This window comes from Bos grunniens, chromosome 14, assembly GCF_055505025.1.
Source record: "Bos grunniens cultivar Pamir isolate PY7600 chromosome 14, Bosgru_T2T1.0, whole genome shotgun sequence".
NCBI classification, from domain to species: domain Eukaryota; kingdom Metazoa; phylum Chordata; class Mammalia; order Artiodactyla; family Bovidae; genus Bos; species Bos grunniens.
The window spans coordinates 6,195,233-6,221,361 of NC_141178.1; the positions used below are offsets into that span (position 1 = coordinate 6,195,233).

The 26,129-nt window shown below is 41.2% G+C and overlaps 1 protein-coding gene across 4 annotated transcripts in view; it reads left to right on the plus strand.

Moving 5' to 3' along the window:
* The window catches only part of CPNE3 (copine 3), a 48,635-nt gene extending 32,113 nt beyond the window's left edge, over positions 1–16,522 (plus strand). For all 4 annotated transcript variants that reach the window (XM_086335857.1, XM_086335854.1, XM_086335858.1 and 1 more), the window contains 7 exons: positions 672–731; positions 1,272–1,405; positions 6,122–6,176; positions 6,257–6,308; positions 9,590–9,723; positions 10,742–10,978; positions 13,298–16,522. In XM_086335857.1, coding sequence (XP_086191983.1) covers positions 672–731; positions 1,272–1,405; positions 6,122–6,176; positions 6,257–6,308; positions 9,590–9,723; positions 10,742–10,978; positions 13,298–13,408 — 783 coding nt within the window. In that variant the 3' untranslated portion in view covers positions 13,409–16,522. The remainder of the gene's footprint in view (positions 1–671; positions 732–1,271; positions 1,406–6,121; positions 6,177–6,256; positions 6,309–9,589; positions 9,724–10,741; positions 10,979–13,297) is intronic.
* Positions 16,523–26,129: the final 9,607 nt, after the last annotated feature.

Here is a 26,129-nt window from a genome sequence, read left to right on the forward strand (position 1 = left end):
CTTCTCCTCCTGCCCCCAATCCCTCCCAGCATCAGAGTCTTTTCCAATGAGTCAACTCTTTGCATGAGGTGACCAAAGTACTGGAGTTTCAGCTTTAGCATCATTCCTTCCAAAGAAATCCCAGGGCTGATCTCCTTTAGAATGGACTGGTTGGATCTCCTTGCAGTCCAAGGGACTCTCAAGAGTCTTCTCCAGCACCACAGTTCAAAAGCATCAATTCTTCAGCGCTCAGCTTTCTTCACAGTCCAACTCTCACATCCATACATGACCACTGGAAAAACCATAGCCTTGACTAGACGAACCTTTGTTGGCAAAGTAATGTCTCTGCTTTTGAATATACTATCTAGGTTGGTCATAACTTTCCTTCCAAGGAGTAAGCGTCTTTTAATTTCATGGCTGCAGTCACCATCTGAAGTGATTTTGGAGCCTAAAAAATAAAGTCTGACACTGTTTCCCCATCTATTTCCCATAACATGCTATAATTATCTTGAATCTTACAGATTCATGACATGTAGGGGTAGGTTGCTTTAAATTCAAATGTAGGGGTGGGTTCTATATGTTTGTATCTTGTGCTGTTCAGTTTATAGATGATTAAAAATGTATACCAGGGAGCTCTTTGCTTCTCTTAAAAAAGTAGGAAAGTTTTAATTTTGTTTACTATTTATTTTTAGATTACAGTGGAATGTACATTCCTTGACTATATCATGGGAGGCTGCCAGCTGAATTTTACTGTGAGTAACACACTGGATTTTTCACAGTAGACTGTAACATGTGGCTTTTTCCCTCTATTTTACAGTGTTTTTTCTTTTACTGCCAAACTGACTTTGTGATGAAATGTACACAATCTGTTGAATATGGTCTCTGCAGAGAGTTTGTCTAGGTTGATCCAGAAGCTTTTGGCCTTGTCGATAATACTTTTTCCACCTGAAAAAAAGCATTTGTGTATAAATCAGTGATTATCCTGCAGAAATTTAATTAATAAAAAACATTAATCAAATGTACCAAAAAGTCCTCTATGCCTAAAGTCATAGATATAATAATCTATGATTTAAGACGTCTAGAAAATTAGGACTAGCAGGTTGCTTCAGGCTGAGGCTGTAATTGTTTCATTGTCGTGAAAATACCTGTCGGCTCAGGGACTTGTTAGCAAATCAGAGCAGGCTCAGGGATGAGTGTTTCTGTGTCAGCATTCAGTGTGTGCATTTTCCTGGACAGCAAGCAAGAATGTCCCTGCCTTCCCTTGAGTAAGGACCACAATTGTCATTTGGCAGGTGGGAGTGGACTTCACTGGCTCCAATGGTGATCCGCGTTCTCCCAACTCCCTTCACTACATCAGCCCCAATGGTATTAATGAGTATTTGACTGCAATTTGGTCTGTGGGACTGGTCATTCAGGACTACGATGCGTGAGTATGACTCCAGTGCATGACTCCCCAGAAACGGCAGTGTCTGGATCTTCTGCTGGTTCTCTGATGTAGTTGATGGGATAACCGTGCTGGGGAGAAGTAACTTTCTCCTTAAAATTTCTCTTATCTTTTCTATTTTTCCCTTTGTGAACAGTCAGTGTTTACCTTTGGCCTCTAATCTCTGGCTGTGATTAGTTATAATGTATTATGCGTAGCGTCCTTCTCTAACAGCTGACTGTTGGCAAGGCTTTTGTTTCTTTGATCCGGTTTTCTTGGGGCTTACTCATTAGGGATAAGTTATTTCTGTGGTTGAAGTCCAGAAGACACATTTTGTAAACACTCATAGACACTAATTTTTAATGTCTATTTTCTAGGCGGTTGTTGTCAAATTAGTTTCTTAATGGTGATTTTCAGCAAGTGCTACAGGATACCTTGATATAATTGCTATGAAATACTTTGAATCGATTCTCAATGGATAGATTTTGAATAGATTAAAATAGGTCCTTCTGAAGGTGTACTAAACAATAGAAAAAAATCCACGTTATTAATTTTTTGTTCTGTATCTGTTAGGGTACAGTATACATTTTCACTTGTTTTTGTCTGTCATTTTATGATAAAAGTCCATACATATTGATGGAGGTTTTCATTAATCTGTTATGCCATTTAGATGAAATTCTTAGAGAAACAAGTTTAAGCCAAGGGTAGTAGTTGCAATACCAGCCTAACAGAATTTAAGACAAAACTCATTAAAGGCAATTGAAAAATTACTTTATAGACACTTTGTTGTATAATCCAAAATGAAAATATAAGCATGGATATGGTTAGTAATACAGTATCAATGTATTTCAATTGAAAATAGCTAGAAATATGATAAAAATTTCAAAGAAACACAGTTGTAATGGGACTTAGATAAAAAAAAGTAGTAAATTTACAGGGTTACTTTTTCAGACTGCTTCTTGGAAGTTAAAACAAAAAGTTAACTAAAAAAAGCTTACCACATGAAAATTAAAAAAGCTCTTCAGTAGTTCTTAGATCAAAGAGGAAATCAGAGTGTAATAACAGACTGTCTAGAAATAAAGGGTAATGAGAAGGCTATGCATGGTCTCCAGCAACTTAGCTCCCCAGCCCACGGCAGTGAAAGCATCAAGTCCTAAATGCTGGACCACCAGGGAACTCCTCTTACTTCATTTTTTTCTTTTTTTTTTTAAAGCATCTCCAGGGACTTGAACCTATGCCCTCCGATTAAAAGTCTGATTACTCTACCAACTGAGGTACCCAGGCAGTACTCAGGCATCTTTATAAAGGAAGATTTCTGACACTTTTATTTTTTAAAAAAGAATTGAATATAAATGAACTAGCTTTTCAACAAAGTAAAATTCAAGGATAGAAAGAAAAATATACATACAGTAATAGTAGGAGATTCCATATACGTGTTAGCTGTTATATGTCAGGGAAAATTTTAAATCCTTTCTATATGATATTCATCTAGTCCTCATGCTTGGTTGTGAGAGAGGTGGTGTCATCATCTTGATTTTACGGATGAGAAGCCTGAGGCAGGAAGGCTAAAGTCACGTGTCCAGGGTCCCTCAGCAGGTAACGGCAGACACAGAACCACACCTGGGCTGTCTGGCTCTGGAAACTTGTCCTCACCACTTGGCTGTGCTCTGCTTCCTCCAAACACACAAAGTGATGACTTACACACACCAAGTTAATAAATTAAATGAAGAGATGATTCTTTGCAAGTTCAACAAAATTTGGGAAAACCTTTGTTGACACCGATCCCCAAGAAAAAGAGAAAACACATAGAATATTAGTAATGAGACAGAGATCATAAGCATAAATTCAGAAAAAAAATCATTAAACATTTGTATGTTATGTTTGGTAACATGTTATACTATTTCAGTGAAAAAATCTAGGTTGCAGGATGATTCTTTTAGAAAGCTACAAATTACCAAACTTGGCTCAAAGAGGCAGAGAACCTCCTCAGACCAGGAACTGGTCAAAGAGCTCTTCTCACAAAGGCACCAGCCAAGACAGCTTCATACATAAATGAGGAATGAATTCAAACCTGAGAGAATCAAGTGAAAAATGTTAGAAAGTAGTGAAAGTTCAAAATGTGGTTACATACAACATAAAATAAAAAATCAGCAATTTTTCATGAACTATCAAAAACCAGTTGAAGAAACTGGAGTGAATAAAAGATCACAGTTCATAATGCAATAAAAAATGAGAATAAATTTAGTCAAAGGTCTAAAGTGAGAGAAAACTACAGAATTATACCCAGGGACAAAGAAGGAAAGATACGCCATGATTCTAGATAGGCAGATGTCACAGTGATGAAAATAGAATGTTTCTCTCTGGATTATTCAGTTTTAATCAGAATTCCAGTGGAACCTTGACAAAATGATTCTTATAATTTTCTAGAGGGCAAAATGAGTAAGAATAGCCAAGTTTTTCAGGAAAGAAAAAAGGAAATTTGTGCTTGTAGATATTAAAACCTGGTATGTATACATATATGATTTATTTCCCTGGTGGTTCAAACAGTGAAGAATCTGCCCACAATGTGGGATACCCGGGTTCGATCCCTGAGTCAGGAAGATCCCCTGGAGAAGGGAACGGCTGCCCACCCCATGGCTATTGTCTGTAGTATTCTTGTCTGGAGAATTCCATGGACAGAGGAGCCTGGTGGCTGCAGCCCATGGAGTCACAGAGTCAGACACGACTGAGTAACTCACGCTTTCACTTTGGGCTTCCCTGGTGGCTCAGCTGGTAAAGAATCTGCCTGCAGTGTGGGAGACCTGGGTTCCATCCCTGGGTTGAGGAGACCCCTGGAGGAGGGCACCGCAACCCACTCCAGTATTCTGGCCTGGAGAATCCCGTGGACAGAGGAGCCTGGCGGGCTACAGTCCATGGGGTTGCAAAGAGTCGGATACGACTGAGTGACTAAGCACAGCACAGCAACATTATATATGTTTCCTGTGTACAATATTAAGTATATATTGACAGCATGGAACTATTACATGACCAGTAGAAACACGCAATCTTGAAATAGACCCAAGAATGTCTGTCAATTTAAGTATATGATAGAGATGGGGTTGTAACAACTGTCAAACTGCTCACGAACTGGATTTGAATCCCTAACTTGTGCTTGTATATGTTAGGATACTTCTGTACAGACTATGGATAGAACTGCAGAAATAGATACCCCAGCACACCGTGATTTTGACAAAATAGAGATTTGTGTCTCGTTCCTGTTGCACGTCTAGAGATAAGCAGTTCGGGGCCGACAGGGCCGTGCTGCCACTCAGAGCGTCCACCCTGGGTCTGAGTTCTCGTCCTCTCCAGCCAGTGGGAGGAAGACAAAGGGACTGAGGATGCATGTGCTTTCCCCAAGGGTGCGATTCAGAAGTGGCTGCAAACCCCTCCACTCACACATCCGGCCAGAACCTCGCCCCCGACCACTGCCAGCACAGAGGCTGGGTCGGGAGAATGTGGTCACTGGGGCCCACGGGATCCAGGGTTAAAGGGGGAGAGATGGATGCTGGTGGATCCACATGAGCAGTTTCTGCTTCACATGCCACTCCCGATGAATTACACGTTTAATATCAAGATCAAGGCTTGGAAGTCCTAAGAGAACATATATGTGAATTGTCTATAATACTGCAGTGAGGACAGCCTTTAAGCAAGACAGAGAAGGCAACAATCATGAAATAAGTTTTGTGTGTTCACAGTCATTAACGTTAATAACTAGAAAACGGAAGCTCTTTTAAAGTCAAAGGCAGACTGTCAACTGGGAAACATATTGTAACATCTGTGACACAGGTTCTAGCCTTGGTGCAAAAAGAACCATTGAGAAGTAATATAAAAAAGAGTCCCGCTAGTAGAAATGTTAGTATCATCGTTACAGGGTTCTGCTATGGCCAGCCGCTGGTGTCTGTCCGTTGGGGGAGAATCTCCGTACAGTGCAACACTTGGCAGCCACTCTCATGATATTGTATATTCTGTCCAAATTATCTCTAAGCCCTTGGGTCAAATATTCATGTATTTTGCTGCAGAAATGGAGAGTTTTATGATGTGTAGCATTTGTACCATATTTCTGTGGCCAAATGTACGATATCTTATTCATATTAAGTGGTATAAATAAATATAGGCTATAAATAACCTCTTGTCAGTTGAGGTCACGTTTTGCTGCCAAATGACTATTTTTTTGTAGACAAATGAAAAACTTGTGCTTTTTAAAGCTTTATTAATTTATTTACATATTTATTTAGTGAAATGATAAACGATACATAAGTAGAGGTGTGTTAAGTGTTAATTGCTCAGTTGTGTCCGACTCTTTGCCACCCCATGGACGGTAGCCCACCAGGCTCCTCTGTCCATGGAATTTTCCAGGCAAGAGTACTGGAGTGGATTGCCATTTCCTCCTCTAGAGGATCTTCCCGACCCAGTGATGGAACCCAGGTCTCCTGCATTGCAGGCAGATTCTTTACTGTCTGAGTCATAAAGTCCATATTAATAAACTCGTATAGAAAGACTTTAAATTCCTTCAATGCACAGAAAAATATTTAGGATGAGAGTTTCCAAATATTAACCTTAGTTCTAGTCTTTATTTTTAGATTTTTCTAACATTTTGAATGTTTTAAAAGTAAGCTCGTATTGTCTTATTATGAGTAAAGAGACAAATGACCTTTTGCTTTTTTCAAATTTTCCTTTTAGTGATAAGATGTTTCCAGCTTTCGGCTTTGGAGCGCAGGTCCCACCTCAGTGGCAGGTAGGAAGAGCTCATTGTGAAGGTTTGCCTCCTGGCAAAGCAAAACAAGCCTCATCAGTCCTTCTTTCATCTTTTGGCAGGTTTCTCATGAATTTCCAATAAACTTTAATCCATCCAATCCCTACTGTAATGGTAAGTTAAAAATCAACGTGAATTTTTAAACTGAAAGGCTTACTAAGTCTTTGTCAGTTGTTTTTTCCTCTGTGATTGAAAGCTACTCAGATTTCCTTTCTAATATATTTTTGATATATATATATATATCTAATATATATATATATCTAATATAATATATTATATATTATTATATAATATAATATATATATCTAATATAATAGAATAATATATATCTAATATATATTTTGTGATATATTAAATTTCCTATCACGTAAAGTAGAATTTTACACCAAGTTGGTGGTTAGTGTAGTAAGAAGGCAAATCACTATGATAATGATGAAGACTGCTGGCTAAATTCTTCTACCTTAAGAGGTCTAATAGAATAAAAGATTTCTCAGTCTTGATGGTAGATCAGTAAGAGTGATCATTTTATATTCACATATAAGTTGATTTAAAAATAAACCTTCAATAAAATGAATCATTTAATATGCAGGTGTTTTTCTCAGATTAACAGTTAACTTTCTATGAAGAAAGTGTTCAGCAGCTAATTACTTGTTACACAGGTTCTGTAAGGAGGTGGATGTAGGCTAAAGAAGCACAGAATTAAGCTCTGGGAGTAGCTTTCCTTTGTGTGGAAAACAGGCATAAATATTGCTGTCATTCCACTTTTCTGTTTATCCCTCAAATATCCCAGTGCCTCTTCCTTTTTACCATATTGCTGCTGCTGCTGCTAAGTCGCTTCAGTCGTGTCCGACTCTGTGCGACCCCATAGACGGCAGCCAACCAGGCTCCTCCATCCCTGGGATTCTCCAGGCAAGAATACTGGAGTGGGTTGTCATTTCTTTCTCCATTTTACCATATTGAGCAATGCCAAATCTCCCACAAAATTAATATAAAACTAAACAGTTTGGAGGAGGGAAAGAGGTGGGGGCAGAGGCATACAAGTGTAGACCCTAAGCTAATTTTCTGCAAAGTGTCCTTTTAACAGTTGCAAAATATATAGATTTCTAATAGAAGATGATGTCCTTCCCTCCTCCTCTTATGATATTCATAAAGTAGAAGAGCATGAATATTTTGTTGGGAGTAGTTTGTATTAGGATTTTCTCCTTTTTTGCAAAACTCTTTTCTCATCCTTTATGCACGTTCAGCGGCTTTGGTTGTGGCCTTTTATATCCCTAGCCATATGAAACTGGGAATATTTTTCTTTTTTTTTTTTTTTGTATTTGGCAATGGTTAATTGGATATGATACCAACACAGGCAACAAAAGAAAAAATAGATACATTAGACTAAAATTTAAAACTTCTGTAAATCAAAGGACACTGTCAAAAGAGTGAAAAGTCAGCTCATAGAATGGGCATTGTTACTTCATACCCACAATAAATAGCCATTATTTCTTTTTTTTTTTTTCAGTAATTTTTTCTTTTTAAAAAATGTGCTTCATGCTTATGATGAAATTGGAACAGTTTTTAGAATTTGTTGTAATTAGATTTTGTTTTGCAAGTAAATATGGATGACAGATCGTAGGATGATTCGTTTTAGAAGTTCATCCACTCTGAGTAATAAGAGCCTGTCTGTGGGCTGTCACGATGTGCAGCTTTTCTGCTTTCGGTTTAGTCTGGACAAAAGAAAGGATCGTTTTGGTTTCAGACAAAGGAAATGTCACATAGAAAACAATACAACTTTATTTTAAGACAAGGAAGTTTAATCCTCTTCTCTTAATTAGTCATTGAATTTAGTTGCCCATAAAAAAACATGTCTCAGTTGTTCCTTTAATGCAATGGAAAGATACTAGCATAATTCAGTTTTAGTTGAGGAATTGAAGGCTGTTGATATTTATGAAAACATTTAATAGCTTGTATACCTTATTGAAAAGCAAGCTAGATGATAGAAATGGAAGAAAATATTACTGTTGCTTTGGTTATGGGTTCAATTTTTCTATAGCATATATCATTACAGAAAGATCCTGCTGCTGGCTTATGTTAATACTATTTTTGTTACTACTGGATTGACTAACCACTAGTTACAGCCTCACCTTATGCCTGTAAAATCATCTCTCTGTATGAATTAGTTACATTCTCAAAGGTGGTTCATAAGACCACTTATTCTTAAATTCAAAGTGCCTAAGGAGTCTATTGGCACTCATTCTAAGTGGAGAAAGTTGATCTCGTTAAGCTTTAAACCAAATATACGCTGCTCCTCCTTATTAATCTATGTTCTACGGGAAATTTTAAAAGCAGGACACCTGTTTTGGTTGACATTAAAAAGTCTTTTCAGATTTTCTTGATACTCTCAGCAAAGTACTATGGGGGAATTACTATAGGCTTTCTAGTCTCTTACCTACATCCCAGACACTCTTGTGTATTAAGGGCAGATTCATCAGCAGTGCCTTAATCAGGAGTGCTGTTCAGCTCTTGATAGGCTGTCTGCGGTAATCAACATTCTCCAACTGTCAGTAATTTGTAATGACAATGATTTATGTCTCGATCACTTGACAAATCACTCGACTCTTGGCTAGACCGCTGCACTCCCCTGTTCCTTCTCATTCTGGGTCTCAGGCAGTCTGGAATACGCTGTTCCCATAGCAGGGCGGAAAAGCAAGACAGCTGGCAAAAACCGGCAGTAAAGATTCTTGAAACATCTGCTTAGACTTGGCTGTCACGTCCGATCACTTGCACTGGGCGAAGCTACCCTGCAGGCCTAAGCCGCAGCCCACAAAGACATGCTTGAGTGTTTCTGCAGCAAAATGTGATAAACAACCTGGAAGTGAATACTTGCAATTAGTGCAGTCCACTATACCACGCTTCATCTCTAAGTTATCCAATAAACCCTTGGCTAGAATTGACATTAAGTTCACAGCTGTCTGACATTTTTGTAGACCCTCTGGTCATATGTGCAAAGGTTTCCCATTTTTATCAGTTACTTTTTCGTACCTTGTCATCAGTTGTATGTTGCAGCATCTTTCGCATGGTTCTTTTTCCGTCAGAGTCTCATTCTCAAAACATATCAAAATTAAACAGTATAACAACCCTACTGAAGACTAATGAATAATTTGACTGAGGTGAAAACAAATGCCTTCTACTGGGGGAGAGTAAAGTTTATAGGTTTTTTTTGTGTGTGTGATGGAGCATCGCTATGGAGCTTTGTAATATATACCTTAGAGAGCTCCTAAATATGGAACTTTTGACTCTTTAAAGCACTGTATGTTAGTATATAAATTAAACCAGCCACTATGGTGAAAAGTAGACAATTAAATTGTGCTTGACAATTTTTAATCCTGCTTTTTTTTTTTTTAATCTAGGAGTCCAAGGCATTGTAGAGGCATATCGGGCCTGCCTTCCTCAGATAAAACTCTATGGACCGACTAACTTTTCTCCAATCATAAACCACGTGGCCAGGTTTGCCGCTGCAGCCACACAGCAACGGACAGCCTCTGTGAGTGCCCTGTTGCCAGGGGCAGGGAGGACATGGGCTGGTAGTTGGCCCCAGTGCCCTTTTCCTGCTTATTTGGTCTGTCGAGATGCAAACACAGGGCATGAAGCAATGATGTGTCCTCCTTGGTTTGGGAGTAACATCTGTTAAATTGGTGATCGTTAAAAACAAGAGAACAGCAAAACAACCTTTATACTTAATGAGTTTGTTCTCTGTCTTTTGAAATAATTTTCCTGGGTAGGTTCTGGAAAAAAAATTTTTTTTTGAGTAGATTTAGCAAGTTAAGGCTTGAGGAGACTTACCACTTCGGTTGCTGTTGCAAAATGCCTGTTCGACCCTGGAGAACGAACCTCATTCAGCTTCATATCTTCAGAAATGAGTCAGGGATAACTGCCTCATACAGTTATTGAAAGAAGTGTGAGGAGATAAACCGTAAACACCCAGCACATGATAGGTTCTATTATAATTCTGCTTTCCATTCCAGACGTAGATGACCCAAAAGATGGAGTCGCAACTTTATGTCCCATGGTATCACTCTCTAAAATGATTCAGCAGAGATGGCAGGATTGAGAGAAAGATTCCCTTCTGCCCCTCCCTGAACCATATCCACTTATTCAAAAGCATATTTTAGCTTGATAAACAATTCTACTTCCATATTTGATCTTTTAAGAATGTAGTTGTTGCCAGTTGCTCCCTTGACAGGTACTTTGACATATCCAACCCTCCAGTTCAATCAAAATGTTTCTGTGCTAACTGAAAGTTTCATCTTGCTTCTGCCGTATTTTTGCCAACCTTCTTCTGTGGTCTGTTGCACTTTTAATTAACCTACAGTTTTCGTATCAGTTAATTTCCTTGTCATCAGAGAATCTTGGAAAATTTCATATAGATGGTATCCTGGGTAGAGACTGACAAGGAAAATGAGCGACGAAATGACTCATCAGGCGGGAGATGTCATTAACTGTTGCTTTTATTCTTGGGGAGCTCAGCTCGCTCAGCGGACATCATTGTCTTTTTTTGGCAGCAATACTTTGTGCTCCTGATCATTACTGATGGCGTGATCACAGACCTCAACGAGACCAGACAGGCGATTGTTAATGCTGCCAAGCTGCCTATGTCCATCATCATCGTCGGCGTTGGAGGCGCGGACTTCGGCGCCATGGAGTTCCTAGATGGCGACGGCGGAAGCCTCCGCTCCCCGACCGGCGAAGAAGCCGTCAGGGATATTGTCCAGTTTGTGCCTTTCAGGCAGTTCCAGAACGTGAGTACCACGCCTCCCTGCCCCTCATGCGCTCCAAGGTGTTTGAACAGACTCTGCTTGTCCGTAGCGGGGCAGTTAAGAGTAGATGTCCGGAGTCGCCATGCATATATGCTGAGTTGTGTCCCACTGTGGGCAACCCCATGGTCTGCAGCTCACCAGGCTCTTCTGTCCCGAGACTCTTCAGGCAAGAAGACTGGAGTGGGTAGCCTTTTCCTCCTCCAGGGGATCTTCCTGACCCAGGGATCAGACCCAGGTCTCCTGCAGATTCTTCAATACTGAGCTAGTAGAGTGTGTGAATTTTCCATTTGAAGAACCTTGATTAGATTTGGCTGTTTTTTTTCAAGGTTGTATTCTTGTGTACCTCTTATAGTCCCTATGATAAATTATTTAAAACGATGTTGTTGTGACTGCTGTTTTAAAATATATTTTATCTTTACAAATGTAACAAGGGAAAAACTATGTAAGTATATGATGAATTTACCAAACTAAAGTTGATTTGATGAAAAACCTCTGAGGAGACTGTTTTACCCAGATTACTCTAATGGTAACATCTTGTAAAACTATGGTCCAGAATCATAACCAGGATATTGACGATACAATCAAGGTCCATCACAGCAGGCTTCCTCACGTAGCCCTTTTACAATCACACCACTTCCCGGCCACCTTCGCTCCCTCCTTAACCCCTGGCAACCACCAGTCTGGCTTCATTTCTATGTTTTTGCCATTTCAAGAATGTTATATAAATCACATAGTATATAACCTCGACATTGTCTTTTTTCCCACTCAGCTTAATTCTCTTAAGAGTCTTCCCACTTGTTGAATATATTCCTTTTTTATTGCTGAGTAGTATTCCATGGTATGGGTATACCAGTTTAACCATTCACCCGTTAAAGGACATCTTCAATTGTCTCCAGTTCTCATCTGTCATACACAAAGCTGCTGAAAACATTCACGAGCAGGCTGTTGTGTGCACATAAGTTTTTATTTTTCTGGGATAAATACCCATAAGTGCAGTTGCTGAGTTGTATGGTTGTTGCATTTTAGTCATTAAAGAAGCTTCTGAACTTTTCTGGCATAATTGTGTCCTTTTACACTCCCACCAGCCAGGGTGTGCCTGGGAGTGGATGGAGGGGAATGAGCTGGGTGTGTATGCAGAAGGTGGCAATGTTAGGGATCTTTGTGATAATGAAGCTGTTCTGTGTCTTGATTGTGATGGTGGTTATACAGATAGACCCCGATGAGAAAATGACATATAACTGTGTACACACAGACTGGTGAAATCTGAATATGACAAAATGTCATATAATGTAAATCATGTCATTTACATAATTATGTAAAATTATGTCATAGCTTTACGTTCCCACCAGCCAGTGTATGAGTGGGAGTGGGTGGAGGGGAATGAGGTGGGTGTATATTAAAAAAGGTGGCAGCGTTAGGGGTCTTTGTGATGGTGAAACTGTTCTGCATCTTGATTGTGACAGTGGTTATACAGATATGCTGCTGCTGCTAAGTTGCTTCAGTCGTGTCCAACTCTGTGCGACCCCATAGACGGCAGCCCACCAGGCTCCCCCATCCCTGGGATTCTCCAGGCAAGAACATTGGAGTGGGTTGCCATTTCCTTCTCCTATGCAGGAAAGTGAAAAGTGAAAGTGAAGTTGCTCAGTCGTGTCTGACTCTTAGCGACCCCATGGACTGCAGCCTACCAGGCTCCTCCATCCATGGGATTTTCCAGGCAAGAGTACTGGAGTGGGGTGCCGTTGCTTTCTCCCTACACAGATATACCCCCATGATAAAATTACATATAACTGTATACACACAGGCACACACACACACACACACAAATGAGTACATGTAAAACTGGTGAAATCTGAATAAGTTGTGAGAACCGTACCAATGCTGGCTTCCTAGTTTTGTTATTGTCCTATAGTTATAAAAGATGTTACCTTTGGGGGAAACTGGGTAATGGGTACATGGGAGCTCTCTGCACTATTTGTAATTATTTCAAAATAAAAAGTTAAAAAAATTAATACCCAGAGAATGAAAGACCCACATTTAAAAGTTGAAAAGCAAAAGAACCAACATCATTAAATGCCAAAATGCAGGCACCAAAAAAGAACTTGTTAAATGTGAGCATACTAAAGCGTTCCCGAGTAACGGTTTGTTGTGTGTTTCGTGGCCTATTCTCGAGACAAGATACAAGCCTAGAAATTGGGAACTAACTGCTTTTTCCTGGTGGGGGAGGAGTTCTTAGTCTTTTATCAAAATCCCAGTTAAAACTTGGTTGCTAATAAAATTGCTTTGATTTCATCTGTTCACAAGGCTCCAAAAGAAGCACTTGCTCAGAGCGTCTTGGCGGAGGTCCCCCAGCAGGTGGTGGGCTACTTCAACACGTACAAACTCCTTCCTCCCAAGAACCCGGCTACGAAATGAGAGGCGCTCTGGTCGTCCGAGCAGAATTCTTTTGTGCTGTGTGGAGCAACAGATTTCTCACCATCTCAAATCGTGAATCTGTCATTTTACACCCTTCTCAGAAACCCTACGATTTACAATGCAAACCTAGCTCTCTCTGGAGTATGTCTATTTAAAGCATTCTTTTTATACTTTTTTTGGAGGAGAGCGCTAACTTAGGCTTTGCCCAATCAACCCAGTGATTGCCAGTCATTGCAGTAATTGCGGTAAGGCTGTTTGGATTAGGAGCCGGTGTGAGAAAAGTACACGTTCTTGTGGTTGTTTACTTTCATATGATGAAAATGCTGTTTTTGAATGTTTGTCAATAGAAAGAATGGGAAATTGTTGGAATGATGCAATTTATAGGTTGCTGTGCTTTGCTTAGGCGATATATGTATTATAAGCCGATGTCCACACCAGATGACCAGAGTTTCTTAAATTAGATGATACTGAATTTGTATCTAGAACTATATTTTATGCTTTTCCGTGGGATAAAACTACCTTCACTTGTGCTTGAGTTTTGCTGCAACTTAGACATGCACAGTTCAAAACAGAATGCATCCTCAGAAGACTTCATAAGAAGTCCCAAATTAGAAAGGAAGACACATACATATTCAGTTCTTAAAGCTGTAAAATCAACAAGTAGAAGGAACTTCCTGTAAGCCATTTTATTTGCCTTCCTGGATCTTTCATTTTCACTATTTAATATTGTAAATGTGGTCAGATTTGACCTTTTCATTGATTGTATGTGACACTCGGGATTCTGTATGTGCATTAACGATAGCTTGTCCTAGACTCAGCATTATTAGATGATTTCAACTGGAGTTTGTTAAAATGGGTAGGACTGGGTTTGTCCAGGAAAAGCTATAAGGACCAAACATATAAGGGGAAATTCGGAATTGCACTTTCTGTTAGTTAATGAAAGACATTACTTATTAAAAAAGGCAAGCTTTATATTTTCCTTTATATCTTCCAAGGTCACATACATTGATTTCTACATTTATATAGATTCATTTAGGTATTTTCTCCTTTTTTTGTTAAAGTGATTTTTTACTCTGATTTTTTAAAACTCATGATAATGGTTATTAATCAAAATCCTATTTTACATTTTAATACCATGCTGCTTCCTAAGCCCAAAATGTATGGTATTAAGCAAAAACCTACTATAACTTAAAAAAAAAAAATCCAACTGCTGCATAGGATAGAATGGACTTTCCATGCTTTTTTTTTTTTTTAATATATTTTTTTTTCCTGATGTTTACACTTTGGAATATAATCCTTAGCAAACATTACCTTTTCAGAATGGATTAAGGTTTTACTGAGGACCTGTGTGCCAGGTACCACACATGTCTGTGTGCTGGCCGGTCATGAAGTAACATCTGGTTATTGAGGACTGCATGTTGGTCACGGATCCGTATGGGATGCACCTTGGGCTGTGCTGACGTGCCTTCCAGGGTTACTGAAAATGTGCCACCGCGCGGGTCTTTTGTCCCCTGAAATATTTGAAGGAAGCGAGCCCTCAGCCATGAACAGCTTTTGGCTTCTCGGAAGCCGCTCGTTGTCCAGGTCAGGCTGAGAGGGGCTCTGCTGACCATCGTGGGTGCCTGCCCCCGGCGAGCAGAGAGGGCGTCTGCTGACCATCGTGGGTGCCCACCCCCGGCGAGCGATTAACACTTTCCACTCAGCTAGCTGGCCTCTGGATGTGCGTTGTTAACCTGAAGGTACTTATTAACTAGTCGTCTGTTACCCTATAGTATGACTTATGAGATGACAAGTTATCTTGACGTCCGTCAGGAGAGGAATGAACTGCTGACTCTCCCAGGAGTTTGCAGCCTCTGTGTCTAAGATGCCCTGCTTTCAGTTCTTTTTGGTGCTGGGGAACAGCATATATAGTTTGCTTTGGTTTTCAGAATTTTCTTTTGTAAACATACGCGGCCTTTAAAAGAAACGATTTGCATGTGATCTTGGTATACTGCAAGACAGAAGTAGAGGTTCTAGTGTGAAGCTGAGGTCCAGGGGTCACCGGGCCCCCTCCTCAGTCTCCTGAGCCCCATCCTGGCGGCACTGGGGCCGCCTGCAGGGCACCTGGGCACCGCTGGTCAGAAGCATTCATTGCTTTCATCGGCCAAACCAGTGTCCTGTCACCACTGTCATTGATTTGGTCTTTATAATTTTATATTCTGATTTTAACCAGAATTGTTCTCTTTTGAAAATTAATTTTGTATTATGCATTCTTGATTTGGTTCATCAGTAGGTGCTATTATTCATAAGACCTGTGATTCCAGTAGATTAGGGGAATTGATACCTTTTTGCAGTTTTGAATAAAAGTGTTGATAATTTCTAAATTATCATTTATAAAATTCTTAGAGCTTCAACATTTTGCGTCATCACAGGCTGATTTAGTATTGTTTTGTATTAAAATAGTCCTTTTCTCTTTCGTGCTACCATTCATTCCGTGCCATTAGTCCTTAAAATGCATTTAAAGAAAAAATAGCCAAGTTGACTGTTACACCTCATCCAAACAGACACATCACAAACATATGAGGGCGACAGTGCCTGGGATGGACGTGGTACTTCTCAGTCTGCCTGTTCTGAGAGAAGAGCAATTAGCATGGTCACGTCACCTTGTGCTTGAAGTGGAAAACTTTAAGATCGGAAAAATTTAAAGTCAGATCAGGGATTTACAGCTGTCTACTTTGGTAGTGCCTTAGGCAGCCTTTCCAGAGTAAATTCAGGGCCCCCTTGTTGCCTATGCCTTATTTAACATACTTTGCCTTATTAATTGTGTAAATTTTCTGGAAAATCATCTTCAATAAAATTTCTCCTAGTCTCTTTATATGTGTGGTTGGTAGTCATGGAAGTGACACATATGGTAAACCAGAAGCTTGGTTGAGATTTCGAGAGACTGTTTTGTGGCTTTATGTCATATTTGATAATAAGTGTGTAAGTTACTAATATATGAATTGATGTTAAGTATATCTTCCATTTGGATAAAGTCATTTCTTGATGTGTTACAATAGTACCTTGTTTTTATTTTTGTTCTTTCTTCAAATGATATTGGTCAAAAAGTTAGAAATAAAGGTAGTGCTTTAATCAGCCTGTATTCTGTGTTTTTCTGAATTAAACAGTTTGGGGGGTTTATTCTTTTATGGGATGTAATCACTTAAAGATATTGAATGTATTCAAGGTATTTTTCAGGGTACAGTAAGGGAAAGGTTCTCAGCTTAACTAGGGTGCTCACATGAGAACTGTGCCCTCCTATTTTATCGGTTGTTGGGCAGGACAGTATATTCACCTAACTTTTTCTTCTAAGTTGCTTCTATCGTGTTGCAGTATTGGGCAAGGTCTTGGGGGAACAGTGTGACCTCGGAAGCCAAAGTTGCCGCCTTCATGGAAATAATGGACCGGAAGAGAGAGGAAAGACTAAGTAATTGTAGGGACATGAGGTCAGGGGGAGACCCGACCCACCTACTGCCAAGGAGCACTTTTCCCAGGATGTGCACCCCCATTCAAGTTGAGACCTGAACCCTCACTGGACGACGAACGCTCAAAGCGTTTATGAAGGTATCGTATCAACAGCAACTATGGAGTTGAATGTTTGGGGAATGGGAAGAATTTAAGTTTGCTGGAATGCAAAGTGCGAGAGGGAGAATGTGAGAGAAGAGGGGAGAGAGGAGACGGGGTGGCGGGTGGCTTTGCATCCTGTCCAGCCCCCGGGGGCATTCAAGGGCGTCCCTGCTTAGGCTAAAAGGAATGGGATGCCACCGAATGGACTTAGCAGCTCTGATGTGATCCAAGTCAGGTTTTTGAAAAACAGAAGGGCCTTACGTTAGGGGGGTAGAAGGGACCCCATTGCCAAAGTTGCTGTGGCCACAGTGGCCTTGGTGAAGCCCTGATGGAATAGGTGGTGGTCACCTTATGGCAAAGACTCTGCTGTTTGGTTACCCACTTGCCAAGTTCGGATTCTAGGTCAGTTTCTGAATTCTAGACTTTTTCTGCCACAGCCCTGCCTCCACACTGAATCATCTATCGATTAGCCCCATGTCAGTTCTTTCATGGCTCCAATGCTGACTCACACCTGATAATGGCACAGAGTCCCAGCATTGCCAAAGCCTTCTCATCTGTGACCCTTGTAGCAAGACCAGCACCCTCGTCATTTGTCATTGAGCGTTCCCAGGTGGCTCAGTGGTGAAAGAATCTGCCTGCCAATGCAGGAGATGCGGGTTCAATCCTGAGGTCCAGCAGACCCTTTGGAGGAGGAAATGGCAACCTGTTCCAGGATTCTTGCTTGGAGAATCCCATGGACAGAGGAGCCTGGTGACCACAGTCTACGGGGCTGCAAAGAGCAGGACAGGACTGAGCGACTGAGCACACGGCTGTTTGGCCAACTTCTCCAGAATACTCTGAAGAGGTTGCAGTGTCCTTAAAGAGTTATACTTTGTCTTGGCTATTGATCTTCTCTCTAAAAGGAAATGATCAGGAAGCAAATATCATTATAAGCAGAATTGTGACCTCTTACAATAGGTAAATGAGAGCCCTAGTATCTTTGATTTTTTTCATAAACTCACAGCGTGCCAGGTTTCACAACAGCGCTTGGTCATCTAGGACTGGACGCAAGAATCTCGGGTTGGGAAGCTCCAGAGGGTTCTCAGAGAGAAGACTGAGTGTGATAGGATTAGTCTTCAGCCACGTCTTCCAGCCAGTAAAAATTATTTGCTTGTTTTTGAATAAATATTGAATAGTTTAGTGAAACTTGCTCAGTCATGTCCGACTCTTTAGGATCCCATGGACTACACTGTCCATGGAATTCTCCAGTCTAGAAAGTCCAGAATACTGGAGTGGGTAGCCTTTCTCTTCTCCAGGGTATCTTCTCAACCCAGGGATTGAACCCAGGTCTCCTGCATGGCAGGCAGATTCTTTACCAGCTAAACCACCAGGGAAGCCCAAGAATACTGGAGTGGGTAGCCTTTCCCTTCTCCAGGGGATCTTCACAACCCAGGAATCAAACCAGGGACTCCTGCATTGCAGGCGGATTCTTTACCAACTGAGCTATCAGGGAAACCCAAATCGTTTAGTACTAGCAATCAACAGGTGGAAGTCAAAGTGAGTAAAATTTCTTAGTAACCTCAAAGAGTTTATGATCTAATATGAGAAAGGAGACAGTACATGATGCTAAAACAAGCAAGGTGAGGCAGGCTTTTTGTGAGACTTTACCTATTTTTTTCCCCCAGTTTCTCCGTCCCAGGAGGTGGGGTCGCTGGGGGCGGGGTGGGCAGGAAACTTTGCTCCGGGGCCACGGAGTCCGGGCTCCTTCAAGGCCCCGCGGGTGCACGGGTGCAGCGGTTGACCAGGCGGCCGCCCAGCAGCTCGCTGTAAGAGTGGACCTGATGGATGCGGTGCAGCCTGCAGAGCGCGCAGCCTCGCTGGAGCCCCGAAGGCCGAGAGCCGGTCCTGGACCCCGCGCACCGCGGTGTGCTATGCCTGCTTGCCCGCGGCCTGCGACAGCCGCTGCCTGGGTTCGGAGAGAAGCCCTCCGGCTCGGAGGCTTGGGGCGCTTTGATGGTCCATATGAACATCCTTTGCGTGAGTCTTTTCAAATGCGTCAGTTCTTCGGATCAGGTAGTCAAAGGATTGGAGTTTCAGCTTCAGCATCAGTTCTTCCAATGAACATTCAGGACTGATTTCCATTAGGATGGACTGGCTGTATCTCCTTGCTGTCCATGAGACTCTCAAGAGTCTTCTCACAGTTCCAAAGCATCAATTCTTCAGCGCTCAGCTTTCTTTATGGTCCAACTCTCACATCCATACATGACTACTGGAAAAACCACAGCTTTGACTATACAAAACTTTGTTGGCAAAGTCATGTCTCCTGCTTTTTAATATGCTATTTAGGTTGGTCATAACTTTTCTTCCATTCACTTAGCTACCTTTTATTGAACACACGCTATTAGTTATGCTATCCTGGGGTGGGGGCAACCCCACCTTATACAAATTTTTCATTTTTAATCAGAAATTATTTTTGAAATTCATAAGGGAAAGTGTCTCCCCCATCTATGTTTTTTTACCAGATTCTCACTGTCCCCTCCACATATTTCACATTTTTAAGCAAAATATGGAATTGTTATCAACAGTGGGTTGTGGGCTTGGTGTCTGCTAGGAACTAGGAGATGATAAGGCCTTTTGGTTTTACGTAGAATGAATGAATGTATCAGAGTTTGTTGAGAGAAGTGTGGTCAACATCTGTGGAGGTTGTGTGTGTGCGTGTGTGTGCGCACTCAGTGGCTAAGACATGTCCGACGCTTTGTGACCACGTGGGCTATAGCCCACCAGGGTCCTCTGTCCATGGGATTCTCCAGACAAGAATACTGGAGTGGGTTGCCATTTCCTCTTCCAAGGCATCTTCTGGACCCAGGGATCAAACCTGCGTCTCTTGCATCTCCTGCATTGGCAAGCAGATTCTTTACACTGAGCCACCAGGGAAGCCCCATGGAAGTTACAAATCCAGTTTTCAACTACTGTTCTTCTCTGTAACTAAGGTGCTGGGAACTCTGTTTGCCATGTACCCAGCAAATGAGCTGATATAATTTAAGGTGGGCATTACGTACATTCACTCACAGCTGTGGCTCCCTTGGTATGGTTATTTCACACCTCCACAGACCTGTCTTATCAGGTCTGCCTCTTGAATCTCCATGAGATATTTCTCATTCTTGTGTCCTGCTTCTCCAACCAACAGCTATCTCCTGCCATAGTTCATGAAATTAAGTATGTTAGTCTCCTGGTGCTGTTGTATAGAATAGTATGTATAGAATGCGTATTTAACAACAGACATTTATCTTCTCACAGTCTGGAGGCTGGAAGTCCAAAATCAGGATGCCTGAACTTTTGGTTTCTCCTAAGGGTACTCAGTGATTAATGCAAAGAAATAGAGGAAAACAATAGAATGGGAAAGACTAGAGATCTCTTCAAGAAAATTAGATATACAAAGGGAACATTTCATGCAAAGATGAGCACAATAAAGGACAAAAATGGAATGGACCAAACAGAAGCAGAAGATATTAAGAAGAGGTGACAAGAATACATAGAAGAGCTATACAAAAAAGATCCTTTTGACCCAGATAATCACGATGGTATGATCACTCACCTAGAGCCAGACACCCTGGAATGCTAAGTCAAATGGGCCTTAGGAAGAATTACTATGAACAAAGCTAGTGGTGTTTCAAATTCGAGTTATTTCAGCCGAGTTACTTCAAATTCTAAAAGATGATGCTGTGAAAGTGCCGCACTCAGTATGTCAGCAAATTTGGAAAACTCAGCAGTGGCCACAGGATCACAACAAACTGTGGAAAATTCTTCAAGAGATGGGAATACCAGACCACCTGTCCTGCCTCTTGAGAAATCTGTATGCAGGTCAAGAAGCAACAGTTAGAACTGGACATGGAACAACAGACTTGTTCCAAATCAGGAAAGGAGTAAGTCAAGGCTATATATTGTCATCCTGCTTATTTAACTTATATGCAGAGTACGTTATGAGCAATACTGGGCTGGATGAAGCACAAGCTGGAATCAAGTTTGCTGGGAGAAATATCAATAACCTCAGATATGGAGATGACACCACCCTTATGGCAGAAAGAGTAGAAGAACTAAAAAGCCTCTTGATGAAAGTGAAAGAGGAGGGTGAAAAAGTTGGCTTAAAGCTCAACATTCAGAAAACGAAGATCATGGCATCTGGTCCCATCACTTCATGGGAAATAGATGGGGAAACAATGGAAACAGTGACAGACTTTAACTGCAGGTGGAGACTGCAGCCATGAAATTAAAAGATGCTTACTCCTTGGAAGGATAGTTATGACCAACCTAGATGGCATATTAAAAAGCAGAGACATTACGTTGCCAACAAAGGTCCGTCTAGTCAGAGCTATGGTTTTTCTAGTAGTCATGTATGGATGTGAGAGTTGGACTATAAAGAAAGCTGAGTGCCAAAGAATTAATGCTTTTGAACTGTGGTGTTGGAGAAGACTCTTGAGAGTCCCTTGGACTGCAAGGAGATCCAACCAGTCCATCCTAAAGGAAATCAGTTCTGAATATCCATTGGAAGGACTGATATTGAAGCTGAAACTCCAATACTTTGGCCACCTCATGTGAAGAGCTGACTCACTGGAAAAGACCGATTCTGGGAAAGCTTGAAGGTGAAAGGAGAAGGGGGTGGCAGATGAGATGGTTAGATAGCATCACTGACTCAGTGGACATGAATTTGAGCAGACTCCTTCAGATAGTGAGGGACAGAGGAACCTGGCGCACTGTAGTCCATGGAATAACAGTGAGTCGGACATGACTTAATGACTGAACAACAGCAAACCTCTGCCTTTCCCCAAGATCCTATCATAACTCATCCTTTTCTGTGCTTGGTGAAACCCTCATCTTTCCTCTGGTGATTGGTCTCCCCTGTTGCTGCAGGTTAATAATCTTGGCTTTTTCAGGCTACAGATTTGTCCCCAATAGTCTTGATTAGGTTGGCTTTATAAAAATGTGATGCATGGTATAACTAAAGGTCTCATTCTTTTTTCTTACTTAAAAAAATACACTAGTTTTAAAAGAGACCTATTCATGTTGTTAGATGTAAATCTAATTTGTTACTTTAATGGCTGAATAAAATTTCATTAAAAACACATCCATACTCCACATACCATATATAAATTTTTACCTATTCTGCTAGTATGGCCTATCTGGTTGCCTTTAGGTCCTTGTGTACTACAAGCAATGCATTTCCTCTTGCATTTTGTTGTATGGGCCTACTTGAGGATTTTCTGGGATGTATGTAAATATGAGCCAGTACTGCTGGGTTCTAAGATGTACTGCCAGAACAGTAGCCCAAATTTACATACCAGCACTCAGTATTATTGTCTACTACCAAATATTTTCCCACTTGATGGGTATATTCCTTTTTCATTCTGATTTATATTTCTTTGAGCATGAGTGAAGTCAAGCCTCTTTTCTATGCTGATGTCCTATGTAGTCTGCTTCCATGAATTCACTATTAATAATCTCTCTCTTTAAAAACAAAAAAACACAGTGGGGCAAGGAGAGGGTGGGACAGATTGAGAAACTAGCATTGACATATATACACTGCCATGTGTGAAATAGATAGGTAATGGAAAGCTGGTATACGACGCAGGGACCACAACCTGGCATTCTGTGCAGACCTAGAGGAGTGGCGTGGGGTGTGGGGTGGAAGGGAGGCTCAACAGGGAGGGGACAGATATACGCTTACGTATGTGTATGTGTATACACAATGTATATACTGATTTTTGTTGCTGTACAGCAGAAACCAATACAACATTGTAAAGCAATTATCTTCCAATTTAAAAAAAGTTACAAAAATAAAAAGGTGAAAACAAAACAAACAACCCCTGGGCTTTCTGTCTTTATAGAAATAAAGTGTAAGAGCTAGTCTTTACCTTATTGTAATATAAAATTAAGCAGAAGTTAGAGAACAACAGAGACATTACTTTGAACAACAGAGACATTACTTTGCCAACAAAGGTCTGTCTAGTCAAGGCTATGGTTTTTCCAGTGGTCATGTATGGATGTGAGAGTTGGACTGTGAAGAAAGCTGAGCGCCAAAGAATTGATGCTTTTGAACTGTGGTGTTGGAGAAGACTCTTGAGAGTCCCTTGGACTGCAAGGAGATCCAACCAGTCCATCCTAAAGGAGATCAGTCTTGGGTGTTCATTGGAAGGACTGATGCTGAAGCTGAAACTCCAATCCTTTGGCCACCTGATGCAAAGAACTGACTCATTGGAAAAGACCCCGATGCTGGGAAAGATTGAAGGCGGGAGGAGAAGGGGATGACAGAGAATGAGATGGTTGGATGGTATCACTGACTCAATGGACATGGGTTTGGGTAGGCTCTGGGAGATGGTGATGGACAGGGAAGCCTGGCGTGCTGCGATTCATGGGGTCGCAAAGAGTTGAACACGACTGAGTGACTGAACTGAACTGAACTGAAAGAACAACGGAGGGCTTTACTGTGTGATAATCCCTTGAAACTGCAGCCATCAGCAGTGGGAGAGGTTTGGAAGTACTGGAAAGAGGTAAGTGATGGAGGAAGAATGATGCTTCTACTGTGGTAGAAGCATGGACAAATGCCAGAGGGTGAAAGGCGGGTGTTGGTTCCAGAAAAAGCAAGATGACTAGCTTCAGTGGAGAGTATGGTTGGAATAGTGGTAATCACATTTGGACAAAGAAGATTTAATCACTAGGACGAATTAGTAGGTCCCTGAGCAGAGAAACAACATGGTCAAAAGTAGTTGCCATGGTTTGAATGTTAGTGTCCTCCACCGCTGCCTCTTCCCAATTGCAGCAAATTTGTGTATTGAAATCCTAACCCCAAATACGATAGGATTAGGAGGTGGGGCCTTTGGGAAGTGCTTTGGGAGGTATTCAGCTCTCGTGAACAGGATTTATTTTCTTGTTCAGTCACTCGTTTGTGTCTGACTCTTTGCAACCCCATGGACTGCAACACGCCAGGCCTCCCCATCCTTCACCATCTCCCAGAGCTTGCTCAAACTCATGTGCATCGAGTCGGTGATGCCATCCAACTATCTCATCCTCTGTCGTCCCCTTCTCCTCCCCCCTTCAAAGTTTCCTAGCATCAGGGTCTTTTCAAATGAGTCGGCTCTTTTGGTGGCCAAAGTATTGGAGTTTCAGCCTCAGCATCGGTCCTTCCAATGAACACCCAGGACTGATCTCCTTTAGCGTGGACTGGTTGGATCTCCTTGCAGTCCAAGGGACTCTCAAGAGTCTTCTCCAACACCATAGTTCAAAATCTTCAATTCTTTGGTGCTTAGCCTTATTTATGATCCAACTCTCACATCCATACATGACTACTGGAAAAACCATAGCTTTGACTCTACTGACCTTTGTTGGCAGAGTAATACCTCTGCTTTTTAATATGCTGCCTAGATTTGTCATAGCTTTTCTGCCAAGGAGCTAGCATCTTTTAATTTCAGGGCTGCAGTCACCATCTGCAGTGATTTTAGAGCCCCAGAAAAGAAAGTCTGTCATTGTTTCCCCATCTATTTGCCAAGAAGTGATGGGACTAGATCCCATGATCTTAGTTTTTTTAATGTTGAGTTTTAAGGCAACTTTTTCACCCTCCTCTTTCACTTTCATCAAGAGGCTCTTTAGTTCCTCTTCACTTTCTGCCATAAGGATGGTGTCATCTGCATATCTGAGGTTATTGATATTTCTCCCAGCAATCTTGATTCCAGCTTGTGATTCATCCAGCCAGGCATTTTGCATGATGTACTCTGCATACAACTTAAATAAGCAGCGTGACAGTACACAGCTTTGACGTACTCCTTTCCCAATTTTTAACCAGCTTGCTGTTCCATGTTCAGCTCTAACTGTTGCTTCTTGACCTGCATACAGGTTTCCACCAGGTAAGGTGGTCTGGTATTCTCATCTCTTTAACAGCTTCCCACAGTTTATTGTGATCCACACAGTCAAAGGCTTTACCGTAATTAATGAAGCAGAAATATATGTTTTTCTGGTATTCTCTTGTTTTTTCTATGATCCAATGGATATTGGCAATTTGAACTCTGGTTCCTCTGACTTTTCTCAATCCAGTTTGAACATCTGGAAGTTCTCAGTTCATGAGCTGTTGAGCCTAGCTTGGAGGATTTTGAGCATGACCTTGCTAGCATGTGAAATGAGTGTAATTGTGTGGTAGTTTGAACATTCTTTGACATTGCCCTTCTTTGGTACTGGAATGAAAACAGACTTTTCCAGTCCTATAGCCACGGCTGAGATTTCCAAATTTGCTGGCATATTGAGTGCAGCACTTTCATAGCATCAACTTTTAGGATTTGAAATAGCTCAGCTGTAATTCCATCACCTCCACTAGCTTTGTTCGTAGTGATACTTTCTAAAGCCCATTTGACTTTGCACTCCAGGATGTCTGGCTCTAGGTGAGTGATCACACCATCATGGTTATCTGGGTCATGAAGATTTTTTTGTGTAATTCTTCTGTGTATTCTGGCCACCTCTTCTTAATATCTTCTGCTTCTGATAAGTCCATACCGTTTCTGTCCTTTATTGTGTCCATCTTTGCATGAAATGTTCCATTGGTATCTCTAATTTCTTTGAAAAGATCTCCAGTCTTTCCCATTCTATTGTTTTCCTCTGTTTTTTTTTTTTTTTTGCATTGATCACTGAGGAAGGGTTTCTTATCTCTCCTTGCTATTCTTTGGAATTCTGCATTCAAATGGGTATATCTTTCCTTTTCTCCTTTGCCTTTCACTTCTCCTCTCTTCTTAACTGTTTGTAAGGCCTCCTCAGACAACCATTTTGCCTTTTTGCATTTCTTTTTCTTGGGGATGGTTTTGATCACTGTCTCCTGTACAATGTTATGAACCTCCACCCATAATTCTTTGGATCTAATCTGTTGAAACTATTTGTCACTTCCACAAATCCTATGAATAGGATTAGTGCCTCCATAAAAGAGACTCTGGAGGGATCCCTTGCCCATTCAACCCTGTGTAGACACAGTGAGAATAAGCCTTCTAAGAACCATGTTGGGCTTCGATCCTGCATTTCCCAGCCTCCAGACCTGTGAGAAATACACTGTGTTGTTCATAAGCTACCCTGTATGTGGTACTTTTATTACAGCAGCCCAAACGGTCTAAGATAGTTGTATTTGAGA